Below are 14,744 nucleotides of genomic sequence, written 5' to 3' on the forward strand. Positions count from 1 at the left end.
CTCCAATTGATGGGCATCCATTCGTTTTCCAGCTTCTGGCCACTACAAACAGAGCTGCCACAAACATTTTAGCACATACTGGTCCCTTTCCCTTCTTTGCAGATTCTTTGCAGAACCTTTTGCAGATTTTGTGGGGTGTCTACAAACAGCTGTAATAGGAATCAATGGACATAATGCAGCTACAAAAATAATGACCAGACATCTGGTTAAGGAAAATGCCAATGAGGTTTGCAAAAGAATTATATAGGGACTAGACAAAGATGCTCCTTTAGAGGAGATCATAAGACGCTGTGCCACAGTGGGCAATTTGATATAATCAAAATTTTCTATTTTGAAGTCAATAGTGATCTCTAGTTCGTCTTTGGTCATAAATTCCTTCTTCTTCCACGGGTCTGAGAGATAAACTATCCTATGCTCTTGAAATTTATTCATAATCTCATTCTTTATGCCTAAGTCATGAACCCATTTTGACCTTATCTTGGTGTACGGTGTTAAGTGTGGGTCAATGCCTAGTTTCTGCCATGCTAATTTCCAATTTTCCCAGCAATTTTTGTCAAATAATGCATTCTTATCCCAAAAACTGGGGTCTTTGGGTTTTTCAAATACTAGATTATGAAAGTTATTGGCTGTTTTGTCCTTTGAACCTAACCTATTCCATTGATCAACTAGTCTATTTCTTAGCCAATACCAGATGGTTTTAGTAACCGCTGCCTTATAATATAATTTTAGATCTGGTACAGCTAGACCACCTTCATTTAATTTTTTTTTTCATTAGTTACCTTGAAATTCTTGACCTTTTGTTTTTCCAGATGAACTTTGTTATTTTTTTCTAGATCATCAAAGTAGTTTTGGAGAGTCTGATTGGTATAGCGCTAAATAAATAGATGAGTTTAGGTAGTATTGTCATCTTTATTATATTTGCTCACCCAATCCAAGAGCATTTAATATTTTTTCAGTTGGTGAGAATCTGATCAAAAAGGAAAAAAAAAAAAAAAAAAAAAGAAAGAAAAAACAAGCAAAACAACAAAAAGAGTGAGAATGCAATGTTGTGGTTCCCACTCGGTTCCCACAGTCCTCTCTGGGTACAGATGGCTCTCTTCATCACAAGATCATTGGAACTGGCCTAATCATGAGGTGATATTTGTAAAGCACTTAGCACAGTGTCTGGCATACATCAGGTGCTTAATACATGTGTATTACCTTCCCTTCTTTACTAACAAGAAGAGCACTGTTTGGAAGAATTACTCAGGTTTAACTTATATTGGATTAGCTGCTGTCTAGGGGATGGGGGAGGTGGGAAGGGAGGGAGAAAAATTAGAAACACAAAGTTTTACCAGGGTGCATTTGAAAACAATTTTTTTGAAAAATAAAAAGCTATTTTATTAAAACTTTTTATTTTTCAAAACACACGCATGGACAATCCTGCAACATCAGCCCTTGCAAAACCTTGTGTTCCAGTCTCCCCCTCGTCTCCCCCCTTCCCGATAAGGTAAGGAGTCCAATAGATGTTAAACATAGTAGAAATCTATATTAAATCCAATATATCAATACATGTTTGTATAATTTTTTTTTGCTGTATAAGAAAAATAAAATCAAACAAAAAATGAGTAAGAAAACAATGCAAGCAAACAACAAAAAGAGTGAGAACGCTGTGTCGTGGTCCACACTCAGTCCTCTCTCTGGGGCACGTGGCTCTCGCCATGCCAAGATCACTGGGACTGGCTTGTCATGGAAGAGAGCCTGGTCCATCAGAACTGATCACCACATAATCTCCTGATCTCCCAAGCTGCAGATAGAAGCTAGTTGTCCTCCCTGCTGGCCCTGACTGAGCCTGCCCAGGGATCCCCTTCTTGGAGCACCTTCTGGTCTGCCAGTGGAACTGGCAGGAACTGAAAGGGAGTTGAGGGGCAAGGTCCATTGGGGCACGGCCGGCGGGGCTGCCCTTTGTGCTGCCGCTTCTCCGTTTTCTGGCTCTTCCCGTCCGATGAGGGAAGTGGGAGCCAGAGTTGCTACAGGAGGCAGGAGACAAAGGTGGCAGCCGTCTGTGGTGACAGACAGGATGGCCGAGGGAGTCTCGCCCTTGCTTCCCGCCCGGAGGCACAAACTCCTAGGCATGGGTCGAGGGGGGGGGGGGCCTGTCTGAGGCAGCCTGCCAAGGGACCCGGCCGCTGGTTGGAGCTGGCAAACTCTCCACTGCTTAGCACAATGCCCAGACCCTGGCACGGCCCAAGAGCTGGTCAATGCCCACTGTGGGGGGAAGACTGCCAGCTTCCGGGGACTCTGACCACCCTCCTCTCTGATCTCATGCCTGAGGGTCTTGTCTGAGTGCCCCAGCAGCCCTTGTCCCCACCAGAGTGAGCACGGGAAGAGGGTGGGCATTCAAGGGGTGTTCAAAGCCTGGAGTCCCACCTGAGCAGTGAGCTGAGACTCCCTCCCCTGGGTGGCACAATAAGTTGGGAGAACTGCCTTGTAGTAGAATGGAAAGTAGGTTTGGGGCAATTGGGGGAAGGGAAGGATCAGGGCAGCAACTGTGGGTGTGCAAGCCCTGGCCAACTGAGATACTCGGACTTGGAGGGGATTCTTTCCTGGTCCGAGGGCCATTCAGTAGTGAGCACCAAGTCGTCTGTGGAGACCAGAGGCTGGTGGGGGCGCCCCATCTGCAGTGAGCTCAGGACTCTGACTTCAAGACCGTCTGGGATGTGCTTTTGGTGTGGGGTGAGCTGTGCCCTAATGTGGGCTGCAAGATGAAGAGCAGGAAGGGACCTCGGGTCCATCCTGTTTGCAGATGGGGAAACTGAGGCTGTGAGAAGTTAAGTGACTTGGAGTTCTGAATATATCCAGCCAGTCTGGAGAGCAGTTTGGAACTGTGCTCAAAAAGTTATCAGACTGTGCATACCCTTTGATCCAGCAGTGTTACTACTGGGCTTATATCCCAAAGAGTTTTTTAAAAGGGAAAGGGACCTGTATGTGCACAAATGTTTGTGGCAGCCCTCTTTGGAGTGGCCAGAAACTGGAAACTGAGTGGATGCCCATCAGTTAGAGAATGGCTGAATAAATTGTAGCATATGAATATTATGGAATATTACTGTTCTGTAAGAAATGACCAACAGGATGATTTCAGAAAGGCCTGGAGAGACTTACACGAACTGATGCTGAGTGAAATGAGCAGGACCAGGAGATCATTATACACTTCAACAACGATACTAGATGATGACCAGTTCTGATGATGCTGAGGCCATGCTCAGCAATGAGATCAACCAAATCATTTCCAATGGAGCAGTAATGAACTGAACCAGTACACCAAGCAAAAGAACTCTGGGAGATGACTAAGAAACATTACAATGAATTCCCAATCCCTCTGTTTTTGTCCCGCCTGCATTTTGGATTTCCTTCACAGGCTAATGGTACACTATTTCAAACTCCGATTTTTCTTGTGCAGCAAAATAACTGTTAGGACATGTGTACTTATATTGTATTTAATTTATACTTCAACATATTTAATATGTATTGGTCAACCTGATGGGGGGAGGGGGTGGGGGGAAGGAGGGGAAAAATTGGAACAAAAGGTTTTGCAACTGTCAATGCTGAAAATTACCCCTGCATATGTCTTGTAAATAAAAGGCTATTTGAAAATTTTAAAAAGAAAGTAAAGAAAAAAAAAAAAAGAAGTTAAGTGACTTTACCCAGAGATGGAAGGGACCTTAGAATCTATCTTGCTTTACATAAGGAGGAAGTGAGGCTGGGAGAAGTGACTTTACTCTAGATTCCTAGACCCAGAGATGGAAAGGACCCCTGAATCCATCTTGGTTTACAGAGGGGGAAACTGAGGCTGGGGGAAGTTAAGTGACTTTCCCCTAGGCTCCTATGCCCAGGGCTGGAAAGGACCCCCGAATCCATCTTGGGAAATGAGCTGAGGGGCTGGTCTGAGCGCCCACAGGTAGGAAGCGCCCATCTGTGAGCCGTGGCTCGCTTCCCCAGGGCCGAGCCTCTGGGGGTCTCTCTGCGTCTGCGTCTGCCTCGGGCCGGAGCGTAGGTGGGCGCAGGGATCCCTGGCTTCGGTCCGTCCCGGACCCGGGGGTCCCCGCCGCCCTGGCTGCCCCGGCAGCGTCTCCCTCCGTGTCTCTGCCCCCGCGGGATCTGTCTCGGGACCTCGCTGGGTTAGTCCCCGCCGGTACGGGTTGGGAGGGCCGGACCCGGAAGAACAGGCGGAGAACACCTTGGGAGGGGGAGGGTAGTACTTTATTTGGGGCCAGCCCCGCGTGGGCCGGGGGGTGGGGGGCGTCACTCACACGCCAGCTTCCCATCGAAGCTGGACAGGCAGATGGCGAAGGCCTGAAGGGGGCAAAGGGGGAATCGAAAATCCATGGTGAACGTGTCCGGGGCCACGCGGCCGAACTGCAGCACCAGGTAGTCAGCTGGAGGAGAGAAGGGGCGTTAGGAGACCCGCGGGCTCTATACCGGCAGAGGGACTACAACGTCCAATAGAACTCGGGGCCGCCCGAGCGGCCGGCAAGGGCTCTGCCGCAAGGACTTCTGGGAGCTGTAGTCCAGTTCCCATCCCTGCCCGAGATCTGGGAGGGAAGCAGGCCCTGCGGGGTGGGGTCAGGGAAGTGGAGGCGGTTGCCCGAGGCACCGAGCTCCTGGGCCCTCCCTGGTCGGGAAAGACATCCCGGCCGCCAGGGCTCAGCGGAAAAAGTCTCTTCCCAGGGGGCCCTGTTGTCTCCCCGTTCACCTCCTGGCCCCCCTGGCTCCCTGCGAGTCCTGGCTCCGTCTCCCCCTTCTGCAAACAGCCTTTCCCCGTGGCCCAGCGAGCTAGGCGGACTTTGCTGTGGATTATCCTACTCTCTGGCGGGCCGCCCCCCGCCCTCCCCACCCCACCCCGCCCGGGGCCTGCCCCGGCTCACGGTCTTCGGGGTGCACAATCTGGAAGTTTTTGACGGAGGCCCTGGTGACCCGCCCGTGGAAGTTGAGGACGTAGGCGCCACTCTCGTCGCTCCAAGATGGCGCCTTGTTCTGCAGGAGCACCAGCCCTTGGTTGGCCCCTCGCTGAAGGCGACTCAGAAGGGTTTCCTGCTCCTGGAGACAGAGGAGACCCATGTACCGGCTTCGGGAGCCGCTGCCGAGTCCTGGTTATCCAGGTTTGCTCCTGGGGCCCAACCTCGGAGCCTTCGGCCGCTCCCGCAGGGACCCAGGAGTGTCCTCCCCCTTCCGGGCTGACTCACGTTTTGGGGCTGAACTTTGAGCCTTTGGTTCTGGGGATCGATGCCGGGGATAATGATGGTCATCTTTCGCGGCCCCCGGAATCCCAAAACGTTGGTCTCCTGCAAGGAAGGCCCGGGTTTGTCCCTCGCCAGCGCCGGCGCCGCCTCCTCCTCCCGGGCCCTCCCCCTTGTCACACCCGCTCTCACATAGCACACAGCCCCCAGCTCTTCTCGGATCCGGGTGGACTCCAGCATGAAGGTTTTCCGTTCTGGGTTCACCCCGTTGTCGAAGATGGTGAATTTGGTGCCCAGGACGTTAGACCTGCCAGCGGGAAAATAGCTCCGGAGTTCAGCCAGCCCTTTGGGGCCTCCATCTATCCCTCCTGACCCAGGTATCCGCTTCCTCCAGCCCGCACGCCCTGGGAGACCCAAGGATCCCTTCAGCCTCTGCCCCACCTGACTTTGCCCACAAAGTTGTCCCCATCTCGAGACAGGTCGGTGGGGTCCAGGGAAATGAGGTAGTTGGAAGTCTTGCTCCGCTTCCTCTTGCGCCCAGCGAGGAGAAAATGCTAGGAGTGGGGGGGGATGGAGGTCCCCAGTTAGCTGTCTTAGGATCTCCCTGCCACCCTCCAGAGGCGGGTGTGAAGCTCCTTCGGGGCCGTTGAGTGTCTCTCGCAGTGGGGAGGGGGTCAGGGATTTAGGGAAGCTAATCTGGGGTTCAAAGGTGAGGAGCTGCACGGGTCAACCTCCTAGAGGACCATAGTGGAAGGTCTGGGTCAGGTGAGGGAAGGGCCCGCTGTGATGCTAGGAATGGGGGGAGGGGGGAGTTTCACAGGCTAGGGGGCAGTCCGGCATTTTGAAGCACAGAAACTGGGATTTCGGGGGATGGGCATTTGGCTCGGACTTGGAGGGCTTCGCAACTGGAGTCTTTTGAACATTTGAACACGAGGCTCTAAGGGATTGGCGCCTGCAAAGTCTCGTTCACCAAGCAAAGGCTCTGAAATTGGGAGCTTGAGCTCCTGGGTCCTTGGGGAGGGAGGCAGGGATTCTTGGATCCGGGGCTCTGGGGCCACGGTTTCTGGAGGAGGCCCCTTTGGGAGTGGGAAGTCTGCGATCCTGGGCCTGGGGGCGAGGGCCGGCCGAGGCGCACCTTCTTGCCTTCGGGCTCCTCCTGGTAGAGGTAGTAGAAGGGGAAGATGCCCTTGTCCATGCCCCGCCTGTCTCGCGTGATCCTGCACTGCACGGTCCAGCTGCGAGGAGCTGGGCGCAGCACGTAGGCTTCCATGTCCTCGCCAGGCTGCGGGCCCGGGGCGCGCGGCAGCGTGTGCGGCACCTTCCCGATGTCCCCGGCCTCGGCCCCGACCCCGCCGCCGGGGGCAGGATCCAGCGCCACGGTGGCGGCCCCGTCCACCGCCTCCTCTTCCTCCTCCTCCTGTGCGGTGGGCCAGGCGTGAGCGGCCCCGCCCCCGCGGCCCCGGGGAGCTGCCCCTCTCCCTCCGGCTGGCCCGGCGCTCGCTCCCAGCGTCCTTCCGTAAGGGAGCGCGGGCAGGCGGCGCCAGAACGCGCCTCCATCGGGCTCTTTGGATTTGGGCGCCCACCGCCCTTCCACGGCCCTTCCCGCCCCGCTCTCCCCGGGAAAGCCGGCCCAGGCCGTCGCCGCTCCGAGGCCCTCCGGCCGGGCCCGGCCTCCTTCAGGCTAGCGCTGGGCCCCGCCCCGCCCCGCCCGCCGGCTCCGCGCCCTAATTGGCGCTGGCTCGCGCTCAGGCCCGCCCCTCCGAGCCCAGCCCGAGCTCTGATTGGCCCCTTTTCAGCGCGGCGCTGACCTTGCTGGACACGGAGTCTCCGTGGTCTTGGCCTTGCTGCGAGCCACGTTCCAGTCCCAAGTCCGAGCCACGTTCCAGTCCCAAGTCCGAGCCACGTTCCAGTCCCAAGTCCGAGCCACGTTCCAGTCCCAAGTCCGAGCCACGTTCCAGTCCCAAGTCCGACGTCTCGCAGCTCTCCTCAGCGTCCGCCGCCGCCGCCGCCGCCGCCGCCGCCTCCTCTTCCTCCTCTGGCTCTGGGGGAAAGGCAGGCGGGGGAGGCGTGGGTGCGGGCAGGCCCCGCCCCCGCGCCAGGACCTGAATGCTGAAGGGCGGGGATCCCCGCTCGCCCCGCCCCCCGCCCCCCTCGGGGCGCACACCGGGGCCCTTACTCTTGGTCCCCAGGTCGCTCTGGGATCCTTGGCCCTCTGCCGGGAGAGGCTCGCCCACTTCCTCCTCAGCCGGCGGGGGCGCCGCGGGGCTCTCGGGCTCTGCGCGGGAGAGAGGGGGGTCACGGCCGGGCGGGGAGCGGCCCTTAGGGCGCCTTCCGCGGGCCCCGGGGGGGGGGGGGGGCCGCTGCTTCTTCTCAAACAAGCGCCGTTGGGGGACGCCCTCTCCTCACCGGCTCCCATCTCCTCCGGCAACGTGGCAGGCACTTCCTCCGCCGGGTGCACCGGCGTGTTGGCGGGGCTGGGCTCCTGGGGAACCTCTCCTCTCCCTGAGGAGGTGGAGGCCGAGCGGGAGTGAGGGCGAACTGGCGGCTTCCGGCTAGGCCTGCCCCGAAGCCCCTTCTCACCTGGCCTCTGGCGGGCCGGCCATCCCCGGCGCCGGGTCCCAGGCATTTCCTTGCTGGGAGGCGGAGAGGTGGGGCTGTCCTCCACAGAGACCTCCTCTAGTTCTGGGTCCGAGCTGTCTGTGGGCACAGAGAGCGCGCTGAGGGCGCGCCGGAGGGACGCCGGGGTCTCTGGCTGGCGGGACCGCGGGAAGGGGAGACCAGGGGACGCGAGGACAGGGGCAGGTGGGCCCGGAGGAGGGGGAGGGGGGGTCGGAAAGGGCTGAGAAGGGCCGAGGGGCCCGGTGTCGGGGCCGGCCCGGGGGAGTCAGAGGAGTGGGGGTTTACCAGCCCCTCCTAAGGCCTGTCGAGAGGTGCGCTCGCTCCCACAGTCTCCGCCACAGTTTACGCTGCCCTGAATGCTGTGGGTACCAGCTCGCAGGTGCGCCTCTGGCACGTTCTCCAGGAGATAAGGGTTCACCGGGCCTGGGGGACGAGGCGGGTCTGCCACAGGCCGCGGGTGGGAGCGCCACGCCCAGCAGGCCACCCTCTAGTCTCCCTGAGCTAGCCCTCACCACTCTCCCCGGGGCCTCGCTCCTCTCGCCGTCGGGGCCGCCGAGGCCGTAGGGAAGCGTCGGGATTGGCCTGGACCATCAGTGGCTCCTGGCGCTTGCGCCGCTGCTTCTTCTCAAACAAGCGCCGCTGAGGGAGGCCCTCAGAGCGCTTAGAGATGCTCTAGCCCCAAGGCTCCCGCCCTGTCTGTCCCGCTTCACCGAGGGAAAGGCCGAGGCCCCGAGAGGCGGAGTGCGAAGTCACACGGTGGGCAGGGGCACGGCTTTGGCGGGAAGGGGTTAAGGGGATAACGGGAGGGGACCCAGTACCTGCTGTTCTAGCTTCTGCTGCCTCACAGCGGCCAGCTCGTCGCCCAGACTCCTGCAGAGAGAGATACACGGGCCTGGGGCCGGTCCTGGGCTCCGCCAATCTGTGGGCGGCACCCCTCCCAAAGTAGATCTTCTGTGAGGTGACAAAGAGGAGAACTCTGACCACTGCCCTCTGGGGACCCAGGAGTCCAGGCGTCCCTTCCCCCAAGCTTGCCTTTCTCTAGCCTACTCCCTAGCTTCCTGCAGCCCCCAAATGCACAGGCACCCAGACTCCACCCCACCCCCTCAGCAGAAAAAGGCGTAACTCACGAATCCTTCCTCCACAGGTCACTGTCCTGAGACATCCTGGTGATACAGGGATCAGGCCTCAGGATTTAGGATCCCTGTTCTTGGGGTTTAACCTCTCTGACACCCAGGGATGTGGCCTTCCAACCTTAACCCCGCGCCCCCCCCCCCCCTTCAGGACCGGGGACTGTGGCTTTAGACTATCAGCTATGGACCTCCTGCGGGAGGCCTGGAGCCCCACTGTTTTCTGCCTGCCTCTGGTGGTTCCCCGGCCCGATCTGGTTCTAGGAAGACAGGGTGATTAGGGGCGGAGGACAGAAAAGTCCTTCCTCCTGCCCTGCAGTTTGGCGGAAAGCTTGGGCTTTCGGCCTCTGGGCGCAGCCCAGCTTCGGGGCTTCAGCCCCTTCCTCCCCCCAATCACCCAGCCCCTCCCTCTCTCCCCCGCCCTCTCCTTCTCTTTGTCCCCCAGCCAATACGCCTCTGCCTCCGCACAGCTTTCTGGCCTGGCTCGGAAGGGGAAAGGATGCCCGGGAGACATGAGAGGCTGCCCCGGGCCGGCCAACTTCCAGAGGGCGGCACCGCGGAGGGCTAGCCGCTCTGCCCCCAAGCTTTTGAATATATATATAAAGGGGCTAAGGCATTTTGGCTGTGACGACTGAGTGGCAGAAAGGATCAAGCACTGGGGGCCTCAGACTCCTGGGTCCCTAAAACCCTAGAAAGCCTCCTCTGGGCTTGAGAACCCACTGAAAGTGAAGACTGGGGAGAGCCAATTGTCAGAGGGCCGCCATTTCCGAGGTCTAGCAGCTCTGCCCCAACCTCTATCTACAAAGGCTTGTGGGCTGTGACAGCTGAGTGGCAGAGGGGATCAAGTTCTGGGGGCCTCAGACTCCTGGGTCCCTAAAAGCCCGGAGAGCCTCTGGGCTCGGGAAACTTGAGTTCCACTGAGAGTGAGGACTGGGGGAGGGGCCAATGTCAGGGTCCTCGAAAGAAAGGGACACGCCGTCTGGTCAGCTTCTCGTCTGTCCGTCCTCCCTCGTACCTGGCTTGCTCTCTCTCCCAAGTCGGGCAGGTCCCTGGGTGGGGGGCTAGGTGCTAGCTAGCTTCCCTGCTGCTCTGATCCCCGATGGGGGGATCCCCTCCAGGAACGGCCCCGTCCCCCACCCCCTCCTCCACCTCCTCTTGGCCCCCACTACCGGGCTCTCCCTGGAAGCCACTGAGCCGGCTCCTCTTTCCACTCCATAGCAACTGTCTCAACGTTCCAGCTTGGAATTGGGGCGTCTAGGTTCCTTAAAGGGCCCAACCTTCACCTTCTAGCGCCTTCGGGAAGCTAAAAGCGAAGTTACTACAATTCCCAGGAAATCTTGCGGCAGAACAACCTATAAAAGAGCCGCCAACCCTAGCGTGCAGCCTGCTGGGAGTTGTAGTTGCACAACCATTTCCAAGCTTATCTGCTTTCCCCTAACGAGGTGGGGGCGGGACTGAAAGTGGATGCTTGGCAAAAGCCAGGCTGGCTTTGATGGGCGGAGTCTGCTCATATGATACCGCCACATAGGGTACATTTGTCTTTTCGATTGGCCAATTTAGAGCCGGGGGCGGGACGAATTGAAAGTCTGGGAGCCAACGAAGAAGTGGGAGGCTGATCTTAGGCAGGATCCAGGCTGGGGAACATCCTACCCTACTCCCCGTTTCGGAAGTGCCGAGAACCTCCCCCCACCTCACCCCCCGGCTCGTGCAGAGTGACACGTAAGCAACTGGGGGGGGGGGGGTAGAGGCACCGTGGTCGCTGTGGGGGGAGGACTAGAAGAGGGCAAGAAAGGCCGAGATGTTCTCTCCGAGTTCTCCCAGGCGGTGTGAGGGTGGGACAAGACTACATCTCCCAGCAACGTCTGGGATACTCTGGCGGGGCCGGGGCTTCATGGGATTTGTAGTTTCTACCCCTCCCTCAGTTTTCCGTCTCCGGGTTCTGTGGGGCACGTGGGGTCCGGAGGGCTGAGGCCGAAGCCAGAGGAAAGGAGGAAGGGGCTTTGACCCCGGGCCCAGCTTCTCTGACTGTCTCTTTGTCTCGGGCAGCCCTCAGCATGATGCCCAGGGGGCTGTTGGCCGCCTTGCTGCTGCTACTACTGCCCGCGCCAGCCCAGCCAGCTCCTCTGGACCGGCCTGAGCCCAAGAAGGACGCGGTGCCGCCTTCTCCTCCCGAGACTCCGGTGAGACATATTGCCCCATCTACTCGGAGGGTGGTGGTGTCTGGGTAAGACTGGAACCACAACTCCCAGCGGCCTCTGCGAAGCCCACAGGTGGTTTCTGGCAGCTTGTTCTTGCAGAGTCTTCTGGGAGTTGGAGTCACGGAGGGAAAGGAAGGATATTTGGTGTAGGGGAACGCTGGGACCCAAAGCCAGGGCAGGGGTCCCCGAGGCCTTGAAGATCGTGGCCACGGCAGCCACTGGGCCCCTGCCGGGGGGGCTGGCTAGGAGCAGAGGCCAGCCTGGAAGCTTCGCACAGTTCCCTGTGCCTTAGAGCCTAACTTCGGTCTGAGCCAGAGCTCCTGTGCCCCAGGGCCTGCTGGGAACAGAAATTGACTTGGCTGCACTCAGGCTCTCTGCCCCTGTCCCTTCCCGGCTCTCTCCGCCCCTCCCCCATCACATCTCTCACAAGGCCACCTTGTTCCCCAAGGGGGAAATGGGGGGCTTTGTCCTGGTGACCCTGGTGGCCTGTCCGTGGTCTTTGTGCAGAGGCCCTGGCCGGGGACAGAGAAGAAATGAAACGGTCCGTCAGAGCTGGGCAAGGAGACCCCATTTGGGGAGGGTCCGAGGGGGAGGGGCATCCTGCAAGCAAGGGATGTGGCTGGGGTCAGAGACACACCAGCGAGCTTGGGCCGGCCCCTGGGCTGGGAGGGGACAGCAGCCGGCCTGGGAAGGGCTGAAAGGCTCCGCCGCCGAGCGGAGCAGCTGTGTTTGAGCCTAGGGCCGCCCTCCGAAGGCCCCAGAGCCGAGCAGGGCCCGGTCGGCCTTGGGTTCGAGGGATAGGGCCTGTCTTCCCAGGACACGGGGCTCTACTCCCCCTCCTCAAAAAGTGATCCAGGTCCGGAACCCGGGCATTTCGGGAAAGCTGCAGGCTCGCCCGAGGACATCAAGGTGGGGGCCGGTGCCCGGGGGCGGGGCTCTCTCCTGCTGTGCTGTCCCCAGCCGGCTTTGCCCGGCTCCCTGGGTGACCCTGCCTCTGGTTCTCCCCGCCTCAGGTGGGAAACGGTGGGCCGACTTTGTCAGTTCACTTGTCCAAACTGGGCCGAGAAAGGGCGGGGGTGTGCACTGGGATTGCTCAAAGGCCAAGATGGATGCTGCCCAGGAGCCTGGTGAGACCTGGGCCCCGGAGGGAGGGAGAGGGGCCGTGGGGGGCCCGGAGGGAGGAGAGGGGGCCAGGGGGCCTGGGGTCGGACCCGGTTGTCCCTCTCCCGGGCCCCAGGGGGTTGCCAGGCCTTCTCAAGCAGTTTGAACACCTGGACCCTCAGAACCAGCACACGTTTGAAGGGACCTGGGCTGCTGGGTCGGCGGTGAGGGCTTCTCGGGGCCTCCGGCCTCCGGGCTTCTCCATTTCTAAACCTGGGGCCTGGCCCCCGGTGGGGGGGCACGGGCCCTGGAGCTGGATCTGGGGGGGGAGATGGGTGGGGGAGGGCCAGAGACCCCCTGACCTCCCGAGTCGGGTCCCCAGGCCACCCGGGACCTGGCGCAGTACGACGCGGCCCACCACGAGGAGTTCAAGCGCTACGAGATGCTGAAGGAGCACGAGCGGCGCCGTTACCTGGACTCCCTGGGGGAAGAGCAGAGGCTGGCGGAGGAGCGGAGGCTGGAGGAGCAGAAGCAGAGACACCGGCAGCATCCTCGCCTCAATGTGCCGGTGAGGGCTGGGCCCGGGGCAGGGCCTGCTGCCCGGGGTCCCCGGGAGGGGGTTTGGGCTTCCTCTGGGCCCTCCTGCCCCTTTCCTCCCACCAGGAGGGGGCTCGGGCTTCCCTTCAGGCCTTCCTGCCCCTCCTCCCACCCCGGGAGGGGCCTCAGGCTCCCTCTGGGCCCTCCTGCCCCTGGCCCCCGGCCTGTGAGTCCCCAGCTCTTGCTCTTCCCCTCCCCCCAGGGCAGCCAGGCGCAGCTGAAGGAGGTGTGGGAAGAGACGGACGGGCTGGATCCCACCGAGTTCAATCCTAAGACCTTCTTCAGGCTACATGGTGAGTCCCTGGTGGGACGGGGCAGCCCCAGAGCCTGAGGCCCTGCCTGGCTCCCCAGCAGCCTCCACAACCCCTGCGGGACCCAGGCCTCAGCTGCCGGGGAGAGGCCGGCTCCCACCACGATGGGCCTGGCAGGGCTCTGGTCCCTGGCACACCCTGCCTGGCGCCCCCCCCATGCCCTCCCCTCCCCTCCCAGCATGCCCCCATCCTGGACCCCCCAGCCCCGGCACGCTTGCGCCTGTCCTGCCCCCAGCCGGGGGCAGCCTCCCTGACCTTGGCCCCCTGACTGCCCTCCCCAGACACAAACAGCGACGGGCCCCTGGACACAGGAGCTGGAGGCCTTTTAAAGGAGGGGGGGCCGGGGCCTGGTCCCGAGGCGCCGGGGTTGTGTCAGTTGGGGGCTGGGGTCGGCGGCCCCTGAGCCCCGTCCTTGCCCCCTCCCTGCAGCTGGAGAAGGTGTACGACCCCAAGAACGAGGACGATGACATGAGGGAGATGGAGGAGGAAAGGCTGAGGATGCGGGAGCACGTCATGAAGACGGTGAGTCCAGGGCCCGAGTGCCCCCCCGCCATGGGGGAGCCGTGAGACCAGGGGGGGGGGACCCCCGCAGCCACCCCAGCCCTGTTGGGTGGACACAAACAGGACCGCCCAGACCCCGAGGAGTTCCTCCCCCCACGAGGAAGGAGTTCGAAGAGGCCGCCCCAAAGGGCTGGGAGGTGACAGGGCCCCCCCCCCCATATGCCTCTCCCTGACCCCCAGTCCCCGCCATCCCCGGGCCTGCCGGCCCCGTCTGTGGGCCCATCCCCCACTACCAGGCAGGCTTGGGGGGAGGGCCGCCCTTGCCTGGGACTCCCCTCGAGGAGCACCCGGACATAGGGAGGAACCCGCGCCGGGCTTTGAGGGGAGCTGGGGCACGGGAGGCCGAAAGTGGGGCTAGGCCCAGCGGTGAGCAGGGAGAAGGCCCTGGACCACCCGAGGGCCGCTGGAAGCTCCGGAAGGAGGCGCACAGGTGGTTGGGGCCGGGGGGGGGTGAGGGGACGGGCCCCAGGGTGTCAGTCCCAGTCGTCACCCCCGCCTCCGCCCCACCCCCAGGCCGCCCTTCACGGAAGGGAGGGAGCAGCCCCCCGGACCCACCGGCCCGGGGCCCCGAGGGGAAGTTTTTTAGCCCCACCCAGGTGCCCCCCTGACCCTGGCCCCCCTCCCCACGCCTGGGGGCTTTTCTGGAGCGGCAAGAGTTTGGGGTGGCGGGCGCTGCCCCGCGGGCCCCCGCCCACGCCCCATGGGGAATTGGTTTTCAAAGGTGGCCGCCAGGGCTCTGAGCCGAGGGAGGGCCGGAGGGGGAGGCCGGAGGCAGGCTGTCCTGGCCCTTATTTTCTCTCTGCCCGTGTCTTTCTAGAGACAGGAGCCCAGGCAGAGCCAGCTGTGGAGAAAGAGGCGCCAGCCCCGGGCCCAGCTTCCCCTGTTCCCGATTCCCAGCACTAGGGATCCATCCCAAGGTCACCAATAAAGACTTTCTGGGCCCTCCAACCACACGTGTGTCTGTGCTACAGCTTGGGAGGGGGCAGCTGTGCTGGGGACAGCCTGGGGCCTTCC

The 14,744-nt window shown here is 60.7% G+C and overlaps 2 protein-coding genes across 6 annotated transcripts; one reads left to right on the forward strand and one right to left on the reverse strand.

The window, feature by feature from the left end:
* Positions 1-4,175: 4,175 nt before the first annotated feature.
* TULP2 (TUB like protein 2) lies at positions 4,176-10,689 on the reverse strand. Of its 5 annotated transcripts, none has more exons than XM_031963424.1 (14): positions 9,978-10,030; positions 8,963-8,998; positions 8,654-8,786; positions 8,348-8,474; positions 8,121-8,258; positions 7,623-7,913; positions 7,393-7,491; positions 7,025-7,257; positions 6,352-6,633; positions 5,658-5,770; positions 5,409-5,523; positions 5,223-5,321; positions 4,905-5,076; positions 4,176-4,415 (listed from the first exon to the last, which is right to left on the reverse strand). In XM_031963424.1, exons 2-14 carry the CDS (start codon positions 8,995-8,997, stop codon positions 4,282-4,284), a joined length of 1,971 nt encoding a protein of 656 aa, XP_031819284.1. In that variant the 5' UTR covers position 8,998; positions 9,978-10,030; the 3' UTR covers positions 4,176-4,281. The 5 variants fall into 5 exon arrangements, with proteins under 5 accessions (XP_031819284.1, XP_031819280.1, XP_031819281.1 ...); XM_031963421.1 differs by having other exon boundaries at positions 4,178-4,415; positions 8,654-8,705; positions 9,978-10,178; XM_031963420.1 differs by lacking the exons at positions 8,963-8,998; positions 9,978-10,030 and adding an exon at positions 10,132-10,689.
* A 14-nt stretch (positions 10,690-10,703) lies between these two features.
* Positions 10,704-14,683, forward strand: NUCB1 (nucleobindin 1). Its single transcript, XM_031961734.1, is given in 12 exon segments — positions 10,704-10,794; positions 11,009-11,142; positions 11,977-12,173; positions 12,398-12,485; positions 12,632-12,829; positions 13,061-13,151; positions 13,451-13,475; positions 13,477-13,497; positions 13,589-13,732; positions 13,794-13,867; positions 13,911-14,096; positions 14,548-14,683. Coding segments are annotated over 12 exon segments (1,278 nt in total). The 5' UTR covers positions 10,704-10,760; the 3' UTR covers positions 14,634-14,683.
* The last annotated feature ends 61 nt before the right edge of the window (positions 14,684-14,744 follow it).

The sequence above is a fragment of the Sarcophilus harrisii genome, chromosome 3 (genome assembly GCF_902635505.1).
Source record: "Sarcophilus harrisii chromosome 3, mSarHar1.11, whole genome shotgun sequence".
NCBI classification, from domain to species: domain Eukaryota; kingdom Metazoa; phylum Chordata; class Mammalia; order Dasyuromorphia; family Dasyuridae; genus Sarcophilus; species Sarcophilus harrisii.